At 32.7% G+C, this 16978-nt stretch overlaps 1 protein-coding gene across 4 annotated transcripts; it reads left to right on the top strand.

The window, feature by feature from the left end:
• The first annotated feature begins 1157 nt into the window (after positions 1–1157).
• LOC126717110 (disease resistance protein RUN1-like) lies at positions 1158–15055 on the top strand. 4 transcript variants are annotated; one of them, XR_007652434.1, is made up of 11 exons: positions 1158–2051; positions 3082–4183; positions 4364–4636; positions 4739–5530; positions 5647–6624; positions 6965–7272; positions 8121–8216; positions 8824–9011; positions 11643–11812; positions 13992–14138; positions 14374–15055. XR_007652434.1 is itself a non-coding variant. In XM_050418443.1 (5 exons), the coding sequence occupies exons 1-5, from the start codon at positions 1558–1560 to the stop codon at positions 6403–6405; spliced, it is 3420 nt and encodes a 1139-aa protein (XP_050274400.1). In that variant the 5' UTR covers positions 1158–1557; the 3' UTR covers positions 6406–6890. The 4 variants fall into 4 exon arrangements, 1 of the variants encoding a protein (XP_050274400.1); XR_007652433.1 differs by lacking the exon at positions 14374–15055 and having other exon boundaries at positions 13992–14336; XR_007652435.1 differs by lacking the exons at positions 8121–8216; positions 8824–9011; positions 11643–11812; positions 14374–15055 and having other exon boundaries at positions 13992–14336.
• The last annotated feature ends 1923 nt before the right edge of the window (positions 15056–16978 follow it).

Genomic DNA, 16978 nt, shown 5'->3' with positions numbered 1-16978 from the left:
TTTGATCTGGAATTTTCTCTCATCATTTATTGAGGGTTAATTATTAATTTTGAATTTTAAATTCAAATTTTAATTTAATTCAATTTTCCATTTAATAGTAACCTTCCATGTGAGTCCTTTTTTCTACGTTGTCACATGGCTCTTTTCATTTGATGTTGTCACATGGCTTATGTGACTTATGACACATGTCATTTTTATGTGATTTTATTATGTAATTTTTATAAATTAATTCTTGTCCCTAATCACCAAAAAAAAATTGACATTTATATATTATATTTTAAAATTCATTAACCACATTCAGTATCACATTAGTTTGTAGATATTATATATTATATTATTGTGGGTACCTAAGGCATGCTTGCAATGTCCTAGGCATGCTTGGTAATGTCCTTGGCCAACTTTGGCATGCTTTGCAATGTCTTAGGCATGCTTGGCAACGTCCTTGGCCGACCTCGGCATGCTTTGTAACGTCCTAAGTTCCAATTTAAAAAGAGTAATTTTCTAGGACGTTGCAAAGCATGCCGAGGTCGGCCAAGGACGTTGCCAAGCATGCCTAAGACATTGCAAACCTAAAACTTAGGAACTCTTTTAAAAATAGTAAATTACTCTTTTTAATTGGATTGTGTTTTTAAATTTAAAATTAAATCAGTTGAAACTCTCTAAATTTTTTTTAAAAATTATTAAACTAAAAAATAAGGGTATTTTATAGAGTTTAAGAATTTGGCTTACTTCAATTACTTTTTTTAATTAGAACATGTTTTATATTTTTTAATATATTAAAGAAAATTGACAAACTGAATGGGTGACCAAAACTGGCCAAATCTGTTTCAAATTTTCAGTTTAAATTTTTAAAAAACCGAAATTGATAGGTTTGTTGAGTGATAATTATACCGAACTACTAAACCAAGCAATATATATTACTATAGTTGTTTCTCAAAAAAAAAATATATATTACTATAGTTAAAACATATATGGCAACTACATGGTGAACAAGCATGCCACACGTGTTTTTCTTTTTCCAATTCCTGTCCAGGTTCAAACCTTCAGAACAACTCTTTTTTTCATTTTTAATTTCTATTATCAAAACGACATCGAAGATGTTTTATTTAAAATTAAACATCTAAACCCTATCATCTCCTCATTCAGCAGCCCATCCCCATTCCCCTCAAATCATTTTCTCTACTCAGCTCCTCTCTCTATCCGTATTCACTCATCCCTTTACCTATTTCTCTCTCCATCTTCATCTCTTATAGATGAGAGGCTATTGGAGAAATTACCATTTTGTTTGACCACAATGACCCGGTATGCTGCTTAGAAACTTCCAACATTTATTTTAGATTTCACACGGATACTTCAATGAAGAAAGCATCGTTGGTTCTTTGAAAGTTCTAAGAGTTTCTGGGTATACCGAAAACAAGCCACCTTTAAAGGCTCCTCTTGCTTTACATTCACCCTCTTCCTAATTTCTCATTCACTTTCCTGACTTATATTCCAATCCCTTCACAGTTTTCTTCCTCCTTCTTTCAGATCTTTACAGCTGTTTGCTCATAAATCTCGATGGCTCTTGTGACCTGCCAAGGAGCCTCATCTTCTTCTTTCACTCACCAACCCAAAAAGTTTGACGTCTTCTTGAGTTTCAGAGGTGAAGATACCCGTTTTGGTTTTATAAGTCATTTGAATGAGGTTTTGCGATCGAGGGGTATTCACACCTTCATCGATGATAAGCTTCCAAGAGGAGAAAAAATTTTTACAGAGCTTCTCAAAACCATTGAGAACTCAATTATGTCAATAATTGTATTTTCTGAAAATTATGCGTCTTCCACTTGGTGTTTGGATGAACTTGCCAAGATTGTTGAGTGCAAAAACAATGACCAGTTGGTGCGACCAGTTTTTTACAAGGTGGATCCATCAGAAATTCGTAACCAAAATGGAAAGTTTGGAGAAGCCCTAGCTAAACATGAAGGAAAACTTAAGGATAGCAAGAAAGTAGAAAGATGGAGAAAAGCTCTCCACGAAACCGCTAATATATCTGGTTGGCATTACAAGCATAGGTATGTATTTAATGACAACTATTATAACTTTCAGTGGTCTGATCACTAATTTTATCGTTAAATAACAATTACCACTAATTTATCAATGTTAGTCTTTTGGCCAAAGTATGTATGTATTTTTTTTTCATATCTATGACTGTAGAGGATAATTAGGTAGCAATGTTGAAATAGAAGGATTAAAAAAATAAAAACTTACTAATTAAATAGGAGTGTCATTTATATATATATATATATATATATATATATATATAGGAGTTTCTTTCTCCCACATATTATTTATTTAAAAATTTTCCCAAAAAATATCTTTAATAATTTAGTTCTAGTATTAAAAGTGAGTTTTAACAAGTTTCAATTATCAGTAACTTAGATTTTCCATGCAACTTCATTCTAGACATATTAGAACTCAGAATTGCACCGAATCAAGGATTGAATCGTCAAACTGATAAACCATATGAAAATCCGGATTGTAATGACAGAAACTTTAGCTTTAGTTTCACAACTAAAAAAATGTTTCTCAACCAAAAAAAAAAAAAAAAAAAACCTGATTAAATCATGAAAATTTGACTTAAAAAAAAAAAAAAATCAAAACACATGGCTTTACTCAAACGGTTTTGTTTTTAATGTTAAGTCATTTTGATCAAATAACCATACTTTCCTTCAATTTTCCACTTTTATTTATTGTCTTTTAAGTCTTTGACTTTCAAACTTGAAATAAGTAGGCAAATGATCAATTCAAGTATCTTATTATTTAGTCTTTAAAAAAAAAGAAAATATAAACACATATAAATTCTATATATGAATAAATTTTCTAAACAATAATATCCTATTAATTTCAAATTATGTTATGTCTGCATATTTATGTTTAAATTGAATGTCATATATATGGGAATTAATACAAGCCACTTACTTTAATTGTCAATATTTAAAATTTTTATGCACAAGCGGAGCATCTTAAATTTAGTTGATCTTCACATTTCTATTTTCTAGTCTAACTCATTATATATATTTTTTAATGTTATGCGAATGACAGTTGCGACGAGTTCAAATTTATCCAAGGAATTGTTGAAGAGATCTCAAATTCTAAATTTAATCGAACACCATTATTTGTTGCACGATACCCAATTGGAATAAATTATCGTGTAAAGCCCATTCTTTTAGATATGGAGTCAAATGATAGTCATATAATATGTATCAATGGCCCTGGTGGAATAGGTAAGACAACAATTGCAAAAGCTATTTTTAATAGAATTTGTGATCATTTTGATGGATTTGGTTATCTAGAAAATTTAAGAGAAAGATCGGGGACAGATGCTGGTGTAATCAAACTACAAGAGACACTTCTTTTTGAGGTCTTAAGAGATAGAAATTTAAAGGTGGGTAGCAAATCTAGAGGTGTCAATATGATAAAGGAAAGACTTTCATTTATGAGGATTCTTTTAGTTCTTGATGATGTGGATAAATGGATCCAAATAGAAAATTTGCTTGAAAGATGTGATTGGTTTGCTTATGGAAGCAAAATCATTATAACAACAAGAGACAAACACTTGACAGCTACACTTGGAAATTGTTGTTCAACCTACTCGATTAAGGAATTAGATCAAGATGAAGCCCTTGAACTTTTTAGTATGCACACCTTCCAAAGCAACAAACCCAAAGATGATTATTTGGAACTTGCAGATAGAGTTATACAACATACCAAGGGATTGCCATTGGCTCTAGTAATAATTGGTGCTGATTTGTGTGGAAGAACAAAACCTGAATGGATAAGTGCAATAGAAAAGTATGAAAGAATTCCTAATGAAGAAATTAAAAAAATACTCGAAATAAGTTATGAAGGATTGGATAAAACTGAAAAAGATATTTTCCTTGATATTGCATGCTTCTTTGAGGGATTTCTTAAGAAGTATGTCATTGATATACTGGATGCTTGTAATTTATATCCAATTTTTGGAATTCAAAGACTTATCGATAAGTGCCTAATAACTGTTGGTCAATATGATAAATTATTGATGCATGACTTGCTTCAACAAATGGGTAGGGACATTGTTCAACGGGAATCACCAGACTTGCCTGGAGAGCGCAGTAGGCTATGGTGTTATGAGGATGTTCATAAAGTACTAAAACAAAATACGGTATGCATTGTCTTGGTTTATTTTCTACCTTTTTTCAAATGGCAAATGTAGTGATTATTTTTCATTTAAATGTTGAAGAAAATTGAACTTTATTAGTTTAGTTCTTGTTTAAATTAACCGTCTTACACTTTAGTGAATTTTATTGTATAATGTGATTGACTTGATGCTTTGTCTAATTAGGGATCGGAAAAAATTCGAGGCATAAGGATATGCTCACCTGAGCCATCAAAGATGAAATTGGAACCTAAATGTCTTGAAAAGATGAAAAATCTCAAGTTTCTCATAGTTAGTAATGTAGATATTTGTAGAGGTCTCAAATATCTTCCTAATGAATTAAGGGTTCTTGATTGGTCTGGATATCCTTTATCTTCCTTACCATCCAATTTTGATCCTAAAAATCTCATTGCACTCAACATGCCAGAAAGTCGGGTTACATTGGACAAGCTTTTCAAGGTATAATCATTTTTATTTATTTATAAATTATTATTAATTTATTAAACTATATTTTAATAACGTTTGTTGGAGTTAAAAATTTTGATTTTCTTTTTTCTACAGAGGATACAATGCAAAAACTTGACATATATGAATTTCAATTCCAATCAATACATTAGGAAATTACCTGACTTATCGAGTGCCACCCCAAACATAAAAAAATTGGATCTCCGTGACTGTAGAAGATTAGTCAATGTTCCTGACGCTGTTGGATATCTTGATAAGCTTGAATGCTGGGACCTCTGGAATTGCGTTGAACTTCAAACTCTTCCAAGCTGTATTGTGATGAAATCTCTTAAACATTTAAATCTTTTTGAATGCGTAAGGTTTAAGAGGTTCCCTCATATTCCACAAGAAATGGAAAATTTAAAGTATCTAAGTGTGGGACGCACGGCCATTACAAATCTTCCTCCATCAATTGGGAATCTCACTGGGCTTGAGCGATTAGAGATAGGTTCTGATTTCTATTCGTGTCATCTTCCAAGTAGCATTTATAAATTGCAACAACTTCGCATACTCTTCCTTTTTGGTAATGTCAAATTTTCACAAGACATGGAGATTGGTAGACAAGCAGCAACGCCCAATTCTTACTGTGGCATTTCAAAAGATTGTTTTCCGAAGTTGAATTTTCTAAAAAAGTTGACTTGCTTCACCCGCTCAGAGAAATGTTTATTATCAAGAAGCAAAGATTTGAACCTAGAAAGCATTATCAGATTCAATAGATTAAAAAGGCTTCTAATTCGGGATTCCAAGTTCCTTATGAAAATTCCTAAGCTTCCAGAAAGTATAAGACAAGTAGATGCAACAAACTGCATCTCGTTGAATTCAGAATCATTAAGAAAATTAATCCTTCAGGTACCCCTCTCTCTCCCTCTCTTAAAGTAATAATAGAAACAATTTTGGTTACATTTGCAAATACATTTACTAGATTTGCTAAACTTCAATTTCTTAAAATTCCTAATTTCATACAGTTTGGAAGAAATTTAGGGCTTTCACCAGATATGAAATGTTCAGGTGTGAAATACAAAGTATTAATGGATTCGCATTCACATTGCAAATTATCGAATCAGATTGATTGCTCTTCTCGAGTCTCTCTCTCCAAGTTCTACGCAATTGAAGATGAGTACTTTCCTACTCTAGATGCATATCTGGTTGATTTTGGAGAGAGATATGATATTCTAGTACCAGGAAAGAAGATTCCGAATTGGATCAATCATCAAAGCATTGAAAGTTCCATATCATTCTGGGTTGGTCTTGAGTTTCCATCATTTGCTATTTGTGTTGCTCTTCATCTAGTTCCGTTGAAGGACAGATATGCTAGTAATGATAAGTACGATTCTATTTGTGATGATATAATCGATTGTGTTTTTGATATCCACATTTCTACCGATAGTCGTAAGCGACGTCACATGGTTAGGTGGCGTTTTCATGATTTGAAGTGTGATCATCTTTTGTTTTGCGGTGAACCTCACTGTCAATTACAGAGGGAATTCGGAGACTTGATGCAAGGTGGTCAGAATCATATTGAGGTTTCATGTAAAATCGATCAGTGGGCAAGTAGAAACGGAAAATATGCTCCTGTGATTGCAAGGATGGGAGTACATGTGGAATGCATATGTCCTCAGAATTCCGTTATCATCAAACACAATTCTCAAAATGTTGATGACGACATAGAGGAGCTCACACCTTTACTATCTCAAAATGGTTCACATACGGACTTAGATGCATGAGACTCTTTAAGCTCCTCTAGTCCCTGATGACATCTGATTCAAGGCGTCTAGTGGATATAGCAAATGGGCTTGACTTATGTTTGGGTATTGACTCAGCAGATGGTAATGGGTTTGATTTGGGTTCTTCTTCAATAGCCAATCCCTTTATAAAAATATGACTCCATTTTCAATCTGTATCCACTGTCAAAAAAACTGAGTCCAATGCGGAAATATGCCCAGGTATTATTTTTACATTGAAACCATTTTCCACTAGAAGACTTAATTCAAAACAGTGCACTGTGTATTATGAATATATATAAGAAAAATTCGGAAGTTGGAGTAGGAGTGGATCGCTGAGTTGAAATTTTAGAATTATATAATCTGCTCATAAAGTCATTGCCTAGTTAAATTTGGTACAATTTCAAAGTCATTTGAGGGTTAAGCATTTGTTAGAACTAAGCATTTCATTAGGACTGACTTAAAATCTTAGGAATAGATTTTGCTCCCTTCAAAAAGGGGAAAATCGTGGTTTTTTATTTTATTTGAATAGTTTATGATTTTAATTGTCTTCAATGCTTAGGTTTTACAATACTGAGCAGCCAAATTGGAGTACTTTTCATATAATGACTCAACTGTAACACAATGTCTTCCTCCTCTAGTCTCTCACAAAATTGGGCACCTATCTTTGCCAATTGATTCAAGGCTTCAATTAGATGTGACAAATGGGTCTGACTCGGGTTTGGGATCTGACTCAACTTTTGGAGATGGGTTTGATTTAGCTCCCTCTTCAATGGCCTATTCCTCTATAAACTATGATTCAAACTTCAATCCATATCCACAGTTGAAGAAAAAGATCCTCTTGATCAAATTTCTAGAAAACATGACAAGGTACTATTACTAAATTGAAACTATTTCCCTTTGCATCATTTTAGTTCAATTTCTTTCGCCTTGTTGAATGACAAAGTATGTCACCCACTTTAGTTTTATTGTTTGATTTGCATCTTTGGGTATCGCTATTGCTTCTTGCTCTGTTAACACCCTCATTCATGAAGGGTACCAACCCCAATTTGAAAGGATATGGTAATGCGAAGAAAAGAATAGAGTTAATGAAAGAAAATTAGTAATTTGATCAATAAATATTATCGCATGGCTTATAGCTTTGCAGGGTAGGAATGTTTGGTGTTGGTAAGCTGTCACTCCTAGAAGTAGGCCTCTAATTAGGTATTTAAATAAATATGTAACTATGCTTCCACCAAGTGAGAAGTCTTATGCATGGGTCAGCGTTTTTACTACATTTTTTAATACATTTTCTGCTTAAGACGTTGCCTTAAGAATCATGGCTACCCTTCTTTTTATTCAAACATTGCAGACTTTGAACTAACATTTTGTTTTCTCAGCCTTTTTTTTCCTAGTTGGACAATTTTTTAGTATGAATGAAAAGGTGCTTAAAGTTTCCTGCATTACGTTAAGATGTAGTTGCATCTTGTTCTTGTTGATTTTGAAATAAATCTAGTTTTTTCATACTAGCAATGTGGATTGCTCTTTTTCTTTATTTTTTCCCTAGACTGGATTGCTATTCATTCTCATTCAATGTCAGGCTGTACAACATCTCAATTAAAGGATGCTATTTTCGTTGTGAATGACCTTTGATTATCAATGCCCAGATTGAGTGACATCTATGTTTGAGTGAAGTTATTTGTGGGTTTTGTGTAATTCCCTTCATGGTGTTTTTGCAGCATCTAGAAATTGCCAGATTTTGTTTCAGTTAAGGAAAGGCTTACCATGAAAAGAAAAAGAGATGAGATGATTAGTAAATTAGTGGATCAATAAAGGTACGTAGAATATTGTTGTTCTTTGGTCACTAAGGTGGAACTAAGAATGAAATTTGTTAGTTAACTGATGGAATTTACACAAAGATATATTGTTTTTTTATTAAGACTTTCCAAAATGATTTATTATTGTATTTGAAGTTTTAGATGTCAAAGAATAAATGGGTATTTTTTTGGTAGTGGAGAGAAAACAGTAAAAAGAGAGAGGAGAGACAGCAGTTCAAAGGTCTTCAAAAGTCATTAACTAATTTAAGTCTATTGGTGTGTTTTTATATCATGTCATTCAATGTGTGAATATGGTGGGCGTACCAAATGTAGGCCTCTAATCACATACCTGGGTGGAAGTCTCTTGCCCATTGGATTTGATTATCATGTTGTCATTTCCATCAGTGGTAGGCAAACGAATGTTCAAAAGCACAAAGATTAAAAAAGTGATAGGGGTCCATATAGAATGCATTTGTGATTTGGTTCTGTCAAGTTTGAAGGGCTTTCACAATTATGCCTGTGATTTGGTATTGTCATCAACTGCCTATCCCTATGAATGCAAATCATCTAATGGCTTAGATTGTCCCTGATGACATTGTGCACCTTTCTTTGCCATTTGATTCAGGGTTCCAATAGATGTGACAGGTGGGTCTGACTTTGATATGGGATTTGCTTTAAAAGTTGAACATGGGTTTATTTTGGGTTCCTCTTCACTGGCCTATCCCTCGGTGAATGATGATTCCAATTTCAATTCATAGCCACAGTCAAAGAAAATTAAAATCTCTTGATCAAATTTCAAGGAAACATAGCAAGGTATTGTTATTACTTTGAAACTGTCTTTCTTTGCATCATCTTTGTTTGATTTCTTTTCAATTGTTGAGTGCCAGAGTATGTCTCTCTCTTTACTTGTATTGCTTGATTTGCATCTTTGTCACTTTGCACACTCTTTCATTATATTAACAAGCTCATCATCAAAGGGGTATTAAGCCAATTTGAAAGGATATAGTAATGCAAACAAAAGAACAGAACCAATGAAATAAATTAGTGATATGATCTATTGCTAAGTTGCATTCCTTTTAATGGAAATGAAGTTTTCAAAATTCTTTTAGTGAAAAGCATAAAGTTGTGCAACTTAATGGACAAGTAAAGCCAAAATGAAAATAATATTTTATATTGATGAAGATCAACATTGCTTAGACATACTCAAGAGATTACTTGTACTGAATTGGAATTATTGGTTTAATTAGTTGAGCATAGTTTCTTATGGGATTTGAAGGGGTAGAGCAGTAGTTACCAAATAGGCCAGCTGGATTTGGCAATAGTAAGCATTTAGCTAGGAAGGATATAATAAGCAGTTAAGCAGTTATTGTCTTGTCCTCTTCTTAAGATACAATAAGAATAATATTTAAAAAGTTGAAACGGATTATTTTCAATATTTTATATATATGGATTAATGGGTAGAAAGTTGGATATTTGAGATAGGAAATGGCTTAAGGAAGAAAAATCCTACTTTGGAGATGGTGAAAGGAGTTGTACATATGCCATTTTTCAAGGTTAATGAGGGAAGAGGGAGATGTGTATTTGTATTTGGTGTTAACAAAACAAGAACTGTATTAGGAATTCTTAAATTTACTACAGCACATCAACCCATGTACATACCCTTATAGGTTTTCATAGCTTGTTGAAAAATATTATTATGGAATAGTCTTTTAAGCATATGACTTTAGATTTCCGATGTGAACTCTGCCCAAGTCTTACGCTTTTTTTTTTTTTTTTTGCCTTTTTTGGTAATCTGCACAAGTCTTACACTTTCTTTTTTTTCTTTTTTGATAATCTGCACAAGTCTTACATTAATGCTAACAAAATTTAAGCAATATTGGGAACTTAAGAAAATGACAAGGTAAAAAGTTCACTCCATCTTCAATCCATATCCACCGTCAAAGAAACTGACAATATCTTAATCAAATTTCGAAGTAAAATGCCTAGGTACTATAATTACATTGAAACTATTTTCCTTTGCACCATCTTCATTTGATTTCTTTTACGTTGTTGAATGCCAGAGTATGTCTCCCTGTTTTGCAGTGTTTGATTTGCATCTTTGGGGGTTTTTGTCACTTCCCATTCTCTTTCTCTAAATTAATGGATTCTTTCATGCGAGATACAAATTTAATTTGAAAGGACATTTATGCAAAGTAAAAGTATAATTGATGGTCATATTATTTATTTTTGAATTCAATATCTTGTAAATTTGTAATGGTTAAAAAGCCTTCAAAATTACTCTAGAAAAAAACATTAAATTTTCTAGTTAATGGAACAGTAAAGTCAGAAGCCCTATGCTTTTTCAGACTCACTAAGATACACATCTAATTGGCCATTGTCAAGAGATTTCTTGAAATGATTAGAATTACTGTTTTTAATTAGTTTAGCATATTGTCATGGTGTTTTGAAAAGGCTTAGTGGTATTAGTTCTGAAACAGATAGCTTAAGTGAATGTTGCTAGGAATTTAAGGTTTGATTAATGGAATTGTCATGGTGCCATAAATTTTCAGATGGAAGACTCAGTTCAACCGAAATGCACTGTGTATTATGGAAAATAAATAAATATACAGATTCAACCAACCAAAAAGAAAAATTTAGAAGTTGGAGTAAGAGTGAATCCTTGAGCTTAAATTTTTGGGTTATATAGTCTATTAATAAAATCATTGCTTGTAAAATTTGGTGCATTATTAAAGTCATTTGAGAGTAAAACAATTTTACAAAGTGATTAGGTTTGGTGGATTTGGCAGAACTTAGTATTTAAATAGGAGTGACTTAAACTCAAGAATAGATTTTGCTCCCTTCAAAAAAATGAGGGAAAATAATGGTTCTTATTTTATTTGAATAGTTTATGATCTTAATGGTCATAAAATGCAGTTGAATTGGATGATTGTGATAAAAGATGGGTTTGAATTTGATTTTGTATCTGAGGCCTTAATGCTATGATCACCTGCCTAGACTTTGGCGTTGTAGAAAGCCATTTCCCAATGCTAATTTCCCTCTAGGTGTTTGTGTGAAGTTAACTAGTAGTTATGTTTATCTAGGTTGTACTTTTTGAAATACAACTTGTTGGGACATAATAATTCAATACCATAATCTTTGTTTGTGGAAAATCCTATATCATGATTTGTTAGACAAATTATGTTCTTGCATTTACATGATAAATATTTAAATAACTGTGCAATAATGCTTCTACCTAGTGAGACATCTTATGCATGGATTGGTCTTTTGGTAGTTGACATGGGCATGTTTTTACTACATTTCTGCATAAGATGTTTGCCTTAGAACTCCTGGCTGCACCCTTTCATTTTATTCAAACTTTGCAGTCTCGAAACTAGCTATTTTTTTCATCACTGTGTTTTGATATATCCTTTTCTGCTATGCTCACCTGCTATTGTTCTTTTTTAGGGATTTATATGTTCTCCTAGCTCTTGACTTTTAATGTAAAAGTCTTTCTTGGTGTTTTCATGCTAAGGACTTGAAATTAAATTTTTAAGGTCTAAGGGACACTTTTATTGGCTTGATCTGTTCAAGATAACCAAAAAAAAAAAAAAAGGGGACAAGCATTTGTGCAGTTGGTGAGTCTTCTTCTTTCTACTCAATATTTATGTTTTTGCGTCTTAGTAATTAGATTTTTGAGAAATTCAAAAGTTTTCAATTTAGCACAATCTGATTTAGATACCAAAAGATATTTACTATTGTTTATTTAAGTACTAATGTATGATTGTATATGCTGAAATATAATTGTGGGCATCACATTAAATTAGGTTATCTGTCTCATACACACCTGTTTATGTATCAACCATTCTATTTTATAACCCCTAAAACAAGACAAATTCTTGATGAGAACATAGTATATATATAAGCACAACTATAACAAAAACAAAGAGGCAATTGTATTGATTTGTTTTTATTAGTCGTTTATTCGGTCCCTACATAACGAGTCGTAACGTTCAATTCAAGAATGGAAGAAAAACATCAAATACATTGGCAATGCTTGGCGTATGTTCTTGCAATTCAGAAGTCATGAAGTCATCCCAAAAAAAGTGCTACTAAAAAAAAGATGACATGTAGTGATAATATTGAATAGATCTAAAACCGGAAGCGTCAATCACATAATTTTAGAACATTTGGAAGCTCATGACTAGAACCAGATAAAAAATTCACTTTTGTCCATGAGACGGGTTGCATCCCCGATACCATTAATTACTTGTTAGACTGAAAATTTTCTTTGATCTTTGCTTTGAGAGATTTCTGAATTGAACATTAATATGGGTTCAAGTGAATTGGTTTGAGTAGAAGTTGAATTGGCAGGTGTTCTAGGCTATAAGGCAGGTTTTCTTCCCAGGTCAATAAGGGTTTTATTTTCTCATAAAAATGTCCTCAAATAGATGATTAATGTGTGCCTTAACGTTAACTGGATCCTTGAAGAAATTGCACTTGTCATAAGAGGATAGGATTGCCTTCTAAGGAGTACTATTTTGAGTTTAATAACCTACTGTCTTTGTCTCTTCAGTATGCAATTCCATGTGGCTCATTCATAAGATAAATTGAAGTGCATTTTCTGTTTTTGTGTTGTATTTCATTTGATCATTATATTTTTCCTTTTCTTAGTATTAGATCAAAAATTTTCAAATTTGGAACCCAAAAAAAAAAAAACATTATTTTATTTAATAGATTTTCTTGTCCTTTTTAGGAAGAGGTGCCCTGTCTCATATCCAACTTTTTTCATCCTGAATTATTCCCTTTTAGATGTTTCTTTTATGAGGCTCTTATTATTGTTATTTGCGAATGAATTTGTAATCATGTTAGCAAGTCAGTGGTAAGGAAGGTGGTGGAGCCCTGTCTCAGATCCATTTGTAATCATGCATTAAGTTAACATGTAGTTGTGTCTACTTCTATTTGAAGTTGAAAACAAATGGGTAAAATATAGTTAACACCCTTGAGATTTGGGTTAATGTCAGCCAGGTCCAAGATTTTTCAAAACGGACCAACTTGGTCCATAGACTGTTACTCATTTTCTCCTCTTTCTCACAGTGATTAGAGACCAAGTTGGTCAATTTTGAAAAATCTTGGACCTGGTTGGCATTAGCCCAAACTTCAAGAGTGTTAGTTGTATTTTGCCCAAAACAAATCTTTGTTCTTTTGGAATAGATATGTGATATCCTCTTCATTCCTATATCTTGTAGTTCAATATTAGGCTAGACATGCTCATAATTAACAGATCTTTTTTGTATCCCAATTACCTTTGATTCTATACCCAAATTGAGTGTAGGTTTTTTTTTTGGGTTAAGTTATATTTGGATTTTAAGCAGTTCTCAATATAATGGTGATTTTGCAAAATCGAGTCTGATTTTCATTCACTTCAAGCAAGGATTATTAGCACGACTTACTGAATTTTTTTAAAAAGGCTTATTTGCTAAGGAGGATATCATCAAAGTTGCATACAATATTCTTGTTACTCTTGTCATTCTGGTATCACTAAGAATGAAAGGCAGGTGTTGTGACATTAAGTGCACAAATATAGGCAATTGTTTCATTTATTTGTTAATAGATGGTATTTTAGCAAAGATAGATAGCAGTTATTTGAAGACTTTGCAAAATGATTTTAAACTGTTTGGGAATTTTTTTAGATTTATATGATATGGTGTGGTTGTAGAAGAGGGGGTGGGGTTCAAGATGGAGGAGGAGAAAGAGAAAGCAGCTCAAAGTTCAAGTCATTAAACTAATTTGTATATATTGGTGGGGTTATTGTAGGTAAAGAGGATGACCTCTGTTGCCAATAGTGAGCTTGATGAAAGAGTAATGGGCATCATGGATCTCCTCAATTAGAATGGCTTTGCTTGGGATGAAATTTGCAAAATAGTGGCAGCTAATGTTGAGCTTTGGGAAGCTTATATCAAGGTGTCATTCTGTCTCATTAGTAATGTTGAGCTTTGGGAAGCTTTCATTTCCCCTAGTTATCATTAAAGAGCACCCCAAAGCATGGCGCATGAAATGACATAACTACTTTCTTCATCTAGTAAATTGAGTGTTTTTGGGTAACATGGAATGAAGCACGATCATATTAATTCTATACTAATTAATGAATTGTATAATTTTGAGTTGCTTTCATTCATCTAAAAGTGACATTTTGCAGGATCATCTGGATGCAATTGCTCATAGAGATAGGATCACATATTTGTGAATTGTGCTTGATTAATGTTAATGAAAGTCAAAATGGAAGATCAAGTAGTTTGGACATGACAATGGAGATCAACAATATTGCCCTTCCAATGGGGTCAATGATATAACTGGGATATGCAATATCCAACTAGGGAGTTTGAAATATCTTATCAGTGGAAATAATAGAAAGTTTGTAACTTCTTAAGCCTTTGCATGATCTCAAAAAGTTCAAAGAACATCTAGGAAGAGATACAAGAAGCAATTGACCAAATGCCATGAGTAGTCAAAACTGTTCCTAACATAGATGAGAAGCTCTTTTTGGAGGCTTGTGAACTTTTAAAAGATGAGAGAGTGGCCAAGAAAGATTTCTGGGAATTCATTCTTCAAATGTTTGGAATATGGTACCAGCATGTCACAATGCCCAAACATTTTATGGAAATTGAAAGACCTATAGATCGGTTGAAGTCTTTGCTACTTAGGACTTTATTTGAGTGGTTTCGTATTTGGGGTTTTATGCATTGTATTTCTTTATTTGATTTCCTTAATTTTGTTAGCTAATCCTTTTGATTATTTGGTATTTCATTTCTTTGTAGTGGTTTACTATTGTACACTCATTGTACTTTTCTTATCAATAAAGATTTTATTACCTATCAAAAAAAAAAAAAAAAGAATGACCAAGACATTTGTAGTGAGTAAATGGTTATCGAGAAAGCTTTGATGGTACATATATTGTGTTTATCAATTTGGAGTTTAATTTAGGTACGGTTCATTTCATAAAAAATTAAAAAAAAAGGAAAAACAAAAGATATGGTTCCAAAGTTTTGTCTGTGTAAATAAGATGTAATTTTAATTTGAAGCTATTTTATCAGTACAATTTTCTACTTGATTCATTTTATATACTCCAATAATTTTAAGTGCTAAACGCTTTGATGGAAGTCAATTTGATTTTGTTGGGAGCACCTACATGGTGATGTTTACCTTCTCTATTCTTGAAAGAAAAAAATTACCAAATTTTATATTAGTTATCACAATCCTTCTTTAGGCTTGAGAGTTGAGATAACCCTAGAAGACATAAGTTATTGAACATACTTTCAATTACACTTAAGGGTGTTTGGTCCGCTGTAATGTGTATTTGATGTGATGCACATTACGATTAAGTGACATTAAGATTTTTGGTATATGTTATTTTTTTCAACGTTATCATATCTAAAATTACAAAATATATCACATCACCTTACCGTAATCCTTCTTAAATAATGTAATGTTGTATTCTTATATTAACATTGCATTAATATAAGATTACAATAATATAATATTACAATGTAATGTAACATCACTATGAACCAAACGTCTTGATTTACTTTTAGAGCGTCTTGTATTTATATATTTTAAAAATAAAAATTAGTTGTATGTGTAAGGTTGAATTTATTCAATTATGTATTTTGCTTGTAATTTAGCAATTAAATACACTATATTTTGGTGGGATTTATGTAAGGGTATTGTATGAGAGAGTGTGAAGAAAACTCAACATGTGTGCAATTCAAAGGAGTCTTGTGACTGGATCTTGCGATTGGCAAGTCGCTAGCATGACACACGTGTGAAATATGTAGGGGAGCTGAAGGGTCACGACAGCTGGAGCACCACAGGACAAAACTTCCAGTCTGGCCAGGCAGTTAGCTCGTGACTCAAACTCATGAATCGTTCCAATCACGAGGTTGAGTAGCTAGAATGTCCTGTTTGATGAAAACTGACTTTTCGTATTCCTCATACACTCCATTATAAATACCTTTATACTCACGAAATGTAGAGAGCTTTCAGAGAGCATTTTGAGAGAGAAACCCTAGAGAAAACAAGATTGACTCATCCACAATCTTTATCATTTGATTCTCTAAATTTTTCTACTTTCATCATCTCCATTAACATATCCCTGAGAGATACATTTGTCAAATCGTTATCTCATTATACCTATATCAGTGAGGAGATGTTTTGGTGCTTGGGAAGCAGTTCAGAGATGACCAATTTGTTTGGTTGATGCAATGGGCTTATTGTGGAATCTGGTAAGTTAGAGAAAATAAGGTTCGACGTAACCCTGTTGGAGCAAGAAGCTTGGAGGGCTTAGGTGCACTGGGTAGATTAGGCTTGGAGGGTTTTCTGCTATTCATGTATCCTAGCTTTATTCTCTAGTGGATTATTGATCGCTTGAAGGGCGGCGGAGAGGTTTTTCGCTAAGTATTTGGGTTTTCTCTTTGATAACACATCACTATGTTATCTTTGTGTTTACATCTCTCTTTCATTTCTCTTTACCTTTTAATTGTTGCTATGTTTGTAATTAATTATGGTTTAGAGTGTGTTACCAATTTGGATATAGCTTATATTTCATATTCCGCACATATAATTGTATTGTTTAATCATAAGTTTGTGTTGGTAATTTTGTATTTGAGGGTCTAAATGTTCATTGGTGTTTTATACGTTAGTTGAACTTTCAGTTGGTATCAGAGCAGGTGCACTTGCTGTGGTTTAATTACCTAAGTGCGATCCTAGACCCCTTTTGAGATGGATCGATCTCAATTTCTTAATGC

This window comes from Quercus robur, chromosome 3 (genome assembly GCF_932294415.1).
Source record: "Quercus robur chromosome 3, dhQueRobu3.1, whole genome shotgun sequence".
Lineage (NCBI taxonomy): Eukaryota > Viridiplantae > Streptophyta > Magnoliopsida > Fagales > Fagaceae > Quercus > Quercus robur.
Note: the sequence above shows the minus strand (reverse complement) of the source record. Positions and strands in the feature narration are given on the sequence as shown.

Coding starts and splice junctions, on each gene's coding strand:
- LOC126717110 (XM_050418443.1), top strand. CDS start 1,558: ATGGCTCTTGTGACCTGCCAAGGAGCCTCATCTTCTTCTTTCACTCAC. Junction 2,052..3,081: donor GGTTGGCATTACAAGCATAG/GTATGTATTTAA, acceptor TGCGAATGACAG/TTGCGACGAGTTCAAATTTA. Junction 4,637..4,738: donor CATTGGACAAGCTTTTCAAG/GTATAATCATTT, acceptor TTTTTTCTACAG/AGGATACAATGCAAAAACTT.